Source organism: Tupaia chinensis, unplaced genomic scaffold (assembly GCF_000334495.1).
Source record: "Tupaia chinensis unplaced genomic scaffold, TupChi_1.0 Scaffold000346_1, whole genome shotgun sequence".
Taxonomy (NCBI): Eukaryota; Metazoa; Chordata; class Mammalia; order Scandentia; family Tupaiidae; genus Tupaia; species Tupaia belangeri.
In genome coordinates, this window is record NW_006159840.1 from 6,756,916 (window position 1) to 6,764,192 (window position 7,277).

Genomic DNA, 7,277 nt, shown 5'->3' on the forward strand with positions numbered 1-7,277 from the left:
GGGGGCTGCCGCGGTCTGACCTTCATTCTAGAGAGGCTGCGACTGTCCTGGGCCGGCAGCAGTGACGTTGGCACTGGCACAAGCAGCTTCTCGAGTCGCCCTGGGATGCTTCTCGTTTACCCAGTGAGATGAAGGCTTCCAAAGTAAGACCCTCCTCCTGTCCCCATAGATTCCGCACGTGATGCCCAAGTGAGGACAGCCAGCCCACGGCCCTTGGGCTGGACAGGGCGCCAACATCTCACTGCAAAGACGGTGATTGCTCACTCTGACCGCAGGGATTTCCTTCCAGAGCTGGTCCCAGACTGCTTTTTGGCTAATGTCCACCCCAAATCCAAAGACGATGAAAATGCAGCATCCGAATGTCTCAGGGGCACCAAGCACGCCGTCCCTAGCTGCCCAATCACAGCAAAGCCCTTTTCTGTGGCGACAGAGGAGACACACTGCATGGTGGCCTGAATGCTCCCACTCATGTTTTCGGAACTCCCTGATTTCATCCAGGAGATGGAATAGCCAGCGGAGAGCACAAATCTTTCTCCCAGAAGCCGACTGCTCCTATTAGGACCTCCTGCCATCCCAGTGCTCCAGCCCCAGCCGCTCCGGGAGAGCCCACCCTGGCAGGGCTGACACCAGAAACAGCAGGGTCCTGGTTTTGTTTGGCGGGAGCTGCTATTTCCATAAACCATCAGTCTAGAGTAACCCCAGCATAGCCAGAGCCTAGGGAGAGCGAGCTGGGTGGTGGTACTCTTCACTGGAAAGAGACGTGTACTTAACAGGGGTGAGGGAGAGGACGGTGGCAGGAGAGAGCATTCTTATCCCTACTGTTGATGCGCGGTCCATCCAGCGATGTGTAATCGGAGCCAGCTTCGCAGCACCACAGACCGCCAAGGGCAAACGCTTCCTGACCAAGCACATGGTACTTGCCGAGCATCCAATAACTCAAGGATAACCACGCACAGGGCTAGCCCTCATTGGTAGCTGGGAGACAGCACCCAGGACCTGGTGCGCAGGGTACAAGAGGGCAGGGGAGTGTAAGAAGGGGCAGCTGGCCAGGTGTTGGCAGACCCTGCAGCAGGAACTTGGGTCATGCAGGTGGGGCTCAGGGCCGGGACGGGACGCACTGCCTGGGCCCCAGGGTGCAGAATCCTACCTCATGGGTAGGAGACCAGGGCTCTCGGATCAGAGGCATTCTCAGGAAGTCCTTTACTGGACCTCAGGGGCCCTATGGACACGACCATAAAACAAGGGGTACACACCTGGGCGGGTCCGAAACACTGGCCCTGCCTACCTGGAGCCAGAGGACAGGTGTGTGCTTCCGCGCACTTACCCTGCGTGGCCCGAGGAGCCGCTTCCTCTGCTCACGGACAGCACCACTGCCATCTCGTTGCCTTGGCTGAGCTAAGCAGTCTGCAGAAAGGGCGCCTACCCAGCTGCAGAGCAGACGTGATTAACAGTGTTTTACACCGAACACGCCTGCGTCTGATCCATTAGCTTGATTAAATCACACTGTAGCTTAACAGGCTATCTGTTGATAATTCCTACTTATTTGAGTCCAATTTAATAGCTTTTACCAGTGAAAATATATCGGCAAACATAAAATGCTGGGAAAATGCAACAAAACACAGCCCAGTGTGAGAAATAGAAGCAGAGCCTTCTGCAGAAAGCCTCTACTCTGCCTCGCTTTGCCTATTTAACAAGTACAGAACCTTGAAGCAAAAGATCTAAGTATCTCTATAAACTACTGGCTGCAGCTCCACTCGCCCAAAGTGAGCTCACGCAGTTCTCCCTGAGGCCCGAGGAGCAATGCCCACGGGCAGCACCCTGGGTGTGCACACCCTGCCTGACGTGCACACAGGTGGCAGGGCCCCTCCTCCCAGCTCGAGGCTCAGGTCCAGCCGCTGGTGTCTGGAAGCTGCTCTCTACCCACTTAGTGATCTGCCACTTCTCGAAAAGAACCTGCCCGGCACGTGAGGAACAGTGGGTTCCTGGGTCGCGAGTGAGTCAGATGATGTGGGCAGGTGTCCCATTTTTTATTCAACTGCTTTCATCCTACTCCCGAAAGCACGAGAGAGAGTCCACATCAGCCTCGTGGTGCTGAGCGTGTGGTAAAGGCGGTCAGCCGTGGGCTCGTGGGAAGGCACAGGAGAGGTCAGGAGGGAGGAGAGGCAAGATCTCAGTATCTCTGGCTGTCTTTCACATAGTTTTTGAATAAATAGAAAGATTTTGAGGAGTTTTCTTAGATATGAAGCGAGATAGTTGGGCCAGCCAGTGGTGTGGTGGTTAAAGTGGCTGGGATCCACATGGCTAACTACATGGTTCAAGTTCCAGACTCTGTGCCTGAAAAAGATGCTCAGTGCACATGGGTGCATACGCATGAACGCCCCAAACTGAGAGGGCAACGGGAGACAAGGGATCGCCCCGTGGATAGCCTCTGTGGAGCTCATTTCTCACTTTCCCTCTCCCTCTCCCTGGCGAACACACATACCCTATAGCAAGGTTGTTTTGTTTTGTTTTGTTTTTTTTTTTTTGAAGAGGTTTTTGCTATAGGGCGCATGCGCTCGCCAGAAAGACAGAGAGAGACAGAGAGACAGAAAGCGAGAAATCACCCCCCAGGGGGGATGGTCACGCCGCAATCCCTTCTCCTCCATTCTCCTCTCGGGATCTTGGGCACGCACGCACACACGCCCGGCATGAGATCCAAGCCATCGGGTCTGAGACGCGAACCGCGGTGGACTACATGGGAGTCCAGCGACATAGTCATTACGCTAACTGCTGGTTCCCGCCTATAGCAAGTTTTAAAAAAAGGAAGAGAGAGAAAGCATGTAATGAGATTACAGAGATAAGGCATATCACAGAAACAGTGTGCACAGGTAAGAAATGAAGTTTACTGTCTTTAAAATAGAATAAAGCGTAAGTGAGCGAAAAGATGAGCGAATTAAGCACTCACCCACAGGGCCTATTTATTATGATCTTCTGTGGTTTATTGCTTGGTTGTCGGGAAGCCCAACACAATCAGGATTAGCAGGATTTCTTTGGGTATGTTTACTGAGAATGCCTGAAAAACAATTTAATTAGAAATGGCTTTCCTGGAAGCCACCCAAGATCCAGAAGGAGAGTTCACCTACCACGCACCGAGAATAAGCCTGAATGGTGAACTTTCCAGGAAGCTCCCCGTGACCTGCCTGGGACGAAGCTTGCTCCTGGTGTTTGCTGAGAATTCCCTCACACTTCCTTTGCAGAACAGCATGTTTTCCTTTACAAGGCAAAACGCTATTCCCGTACATTCCTATGTGCATGTAGGTATTATCTGTGATGAGGAAAATAGAAATGAGCTGCCCACTGCTCTAATTAGACCATTTTAGTCCAGCGATGCCAGTCATGTGCCAGGACTCACACTCATGCAGGCTTCTCGGAGCAGTGCCCACAGTGCTCAACATCATGCCCACGGAGCGCGGGGAAGGCCTTTCACACTCTGCCTGCCTAGCACAATGCATGTGGCATGTGTTAATTTTTTTTAATGTATGAGCAGTTATGCAAATAAATAAAATGGCCAGCTAGGAGCTGGCATTTTGTCCTCCTCAGGAAGCATCAACTGTCTTTGGGAGGAATGTCAGTTACAGGTGAAATAACTAAAATAAAAGGTCATCAAAAGAAACCCTCTGGCATCAGTAATCACTAAGTCACTGTTCCCTAAATGAACTGATCTTGCATGTTGATAATTGTCCATGGAAATAACCAGCTCTGAGAAGTAATAATTAATGTGGTTTATTTCTAAACGCGAATACGTATGGCCAAGCCAAGAGAAAACAAACACACCTTCGCCGAGGTGATTCGATACAAGGGTTCATTTTATTTGGTTTTGAAAGTGAGAGACAAGGTGTAGAATTTAGTGAAAAGAGTTTTCCCATTAGTATGGCCCCCAAAGGCAGGGCGTCTGGAGACAAGAACTTGTAGGTTCCAGGTAGGTTCTCCCAGGTAGGTTTTCTGTATTTTGGAGAAGGATCAATAAAGAGTGCCTTAACGGAGAAAAGGGGGCGTATCACAGATACTAGGCATAAGATACTGTCCCAAGGAGTCAAAATGGTCTGCTAATGTTTGTGGGCGTGACTCACCCCAGACCCTCTGGAAGGGATTTTGGAAATAGGAAAAAGCAGTCCGATCTCTGTCCTCAGTACTTTTAGCAAAATGCCTGATAGCGTACCATGGGTAACTGATATCACCTGTAGTCAATTGAACCAATATTCCCTCCTGGAGGGCATATAAACCAGGCTTGGGATCACACCCACAGAGGTTCCCCTGCTGTACAGGAAGGTTGACATTGGGGAATTCCTTTGTGCCTTCTAGGGCCTGAAGCTCTGCTGAGTTGGGGTGCTGATGTTGGAGCATCGCCTTGCCCTAGAAGCTGCCTTTGCTCAGGGCTAGGTGACCCCACTGGCAAAGCAACAGGGAGCAGTGTGGCTCACACCCAGGTGGACAGGCATGAGAAGGAAGGGGAAAATGCAGTCATCCATGTGGCGCTAGCTCCACCTTAGCAACCTGTGGAGCAGCTCAGACACACCTGGGGGAGCTGAGCTTGGCCTTTTCCCAGCTTGGAGCTCGGGATGAGCCTCGGAGCAGTAAGTACCGGGCAGGGCGTTTACTCCGGAGACAGCTCAACACACCGCAGGGGCCATCTCAGATTCAGGCAGGAGCAACAGACATTGAGCAGTATGAAAACACCAGGTCCCAGGACACGGTGCACCAGTGTGAACGTGAGCGGCTCAGCTCCGGTGGCACGAGCGGCAGCACCACTGCACGGGCCCTCGTGTGATCCTCGGCCCCAAACGAGACAGGCCGGCCCGACCATGATGCCTGTGCTGCAGCTATGGGGGAGGCTGGGGCAGGAGCCCTGTCCACACCAGCAGCATGCGTGAAAGAAAAGTTATGAACAGCCAGCACTTACTAACCAAGCGATTTTACTACCCGGATTTCAAGTCCAGCTCCTGCACACGTCCTGTTTCTCAGCCTCAAGCTGTGGCCAGACCTCTCCTGGCAGGTTTTACATTTTTGATGAGTGCTTCCTGGCCTATTGTCAACTACAAACGTACAGACAGATAGGTGGGCTTTTCTGGAAAAACACGGGAGAGTGGCTGGGGCGGAACGCGGAACTCGCTGGACTGAAGCACTATTGAATAGCTGGTGTTTACTAAATTCCTCCCTGGGTGGAAGTGCCACAGGCCGGGACTTCTGTGACTGGTATCTTTTTGGATCTGCACTGCCCAGAAAGGCCTGGACCCATGAGGTCCTCCATCAACACTCACAGACTGTTTTTGTTTTTTGTTTTTCCTTTTCAACCCTAGCAATAGAAAGAGGAGAGTATAGTCTGCTACTTGGATTTCCACAAGCACAAAAAGAGAGCTTAAAGTTGGCGAGTGCATTGTGAAGGGCAGGGCGTGAGCACCAACCGTGTCAATCAGCCCCTCTGCAGCGCCTAGCACGGGCTCGGGGACACAGAAAGTGCTCATTGATCTCTTGCAAACAGGCGACGTTTCTTTTATGTTGCTGGGCCGCTGCATATCTGGCAGTTCATGCATGTCTCTAGGAACTGTACGTGCGCAGTGAGAAAGGCTCGCCCCCACTGCCCTCCTTCTTTCATTTCCACAGCCCAGCTCTCCTTGCTGAGCCGGAAGGGCAGAGGGAAGCATCCCCCACACAGGGATTCCCAGCTCCCAGCTCCCCTTTCTGAGCCATGCCTGGAGTACACGCTCCAGTGGACCTCCGGGCATGGGCGGCACACAGAGGGACGCAAGGGCTGCATAATAAACTTGGCGTCTCCATGACCCGAGGAACAAAGACGAGTGTGAAGGCTCGTACTGACTGGTCTGAGTCTCTGCTCTTGTCAGCTTCAGCCTTTGAAAGTGCCGAGTCCCAGGAGAACGGTCCACCTCACTGAACTCACACTTGCTTTCTGTCAACACTGGGCTTGAAGCAAGCTCTCCTCCAATGCGGGATGGCTTGGAACATATGTTTCCCCCTCAGGGACCAGCAGCAGAGCTCCTACCCACGCTCCCAATTCCCATTCAGCGATACCTCGACAGAAACTTTCTAAACGAATCGTTCCCTGGTGCTTTTCTGTCTATTCCAGAGCTGTCCGTAAAGATCTCTTCATCATCACAGGACCGATGCCTGAGTGCTATCATGGGAGCTGGGACAAAGAGCCAAGGAGGAATATGTGACATTGTTCGAGTGGAAGCAAACAAACCCAACCCCAGCGGTGCCAGCCTGAGGCCAGAGCAATGTCAAGTGCGGCCTCCGAGGCGCACCATGGACTCTCGTCACAGTGTCTCCTCTTAGGCGTGCTTCGCCTCTGTGCCAGCTATAGGTTCAAAGAGGTGATGTGGACCCTGGGGTGAACGGAGTAGATGTGACTGTTGGAATAAAAACTCCATTAAAGAACCAGCGACCCAAAGATGCCAAGAGGAAGGGCGGCAGAAAGGGCATGATTGTCAGACCCTCTGGGCTTCAGGACGGATGCACGTCAACCCGCAGGCTACGGGATATCGCATCAGGCATTCCAGTACTGAGCACGTTCCAGACTGGCCTGAGCAGGGTGTGCCGCCCTGCCTTTTTCTCCTTTTTCTGTCCATTCTCCACTGATTTCAAACACAGTAACCATCTACACTATAATGTGGCACTGGCGAGCTTCTTCTGGGCAAGACGAAAATAAACCTGATGCGCGGGGGTAGAGCGTAGGGAGGCTTGCTACGTGGGACTTCTGAGGTGCACCTCGGCAGCGCCCCCACACCATGCGGTGCCCAGCTGCTTGGCCAAACTCCTTGCTCACCAGAGCTCCCATGCGGCACCTGGGGTAACACCCCAGACCCTGCACAGACAGTGGCAACGCGCTGGGGTAGTTTGGTCCCGCTGTGGACCCATGGACGGAGTGATTACAAAGTCCTAATTATAGCGTTTAGAGTTGTTTCTCTTAGGCTTTAGGAAAACAGACCAGCTTTCGAATAACTTTAACTCCCTCACAGGGCTCCCGGGTAACCACCCATGTGACAATAAGATATGGGATGCCCAGGACCCTCAGCATCCTCCGCACGCGCCACCTCCAGGCACAACGAGGGACCAGGTACCTGCGGCCAACCCCCCGCTCCAGGCGACGGCATTTACCTCCAGGCGACTGAGACTGGAGCTCTTGGAGCGCGACTTCTTGCGCAGGTACACCGAGAAGAACCTGCGCACGGTGAACTTCTTCATGCTCAGGTCCATCGCCCCACGCCCAGCCGGGAGGAGCC

At 52.9% G+C, this 7,277-nt stretch overlaps 1 protein-coding gene across 3 annotated transcripts in view; it reads right to left on the minus strand.

Moving 5' to 3' along the window:
• The window catches only part of RPS6KA2 (ribosomal protein S6 kinase A2), a 336,349-nt gene that overhangs the window by 163,477 nt on the left and 165,595 nt on the right, over positions 1-7,277 (minus strand). Inside the window, exon 1 of one of the 3 annotated variants that reach the window (XM_006152266.1) lies at positions 7,153-7,271. The exons of the other annotated variants lie outside the window; for them this stretch is intronic. Within the exon in view, the coding sequence (XP_006152328.1) occupies positions 7,153-7,251 (99 nt within the window). The 5' untranslated portion in view covers positions 7,252-7,271. Of the gene's footprint in view, positions 1-7,152; positions 7,272-7,277 lie in introns of those variants that run through there. 3 annotated transcript variants of the gene reach the window in all.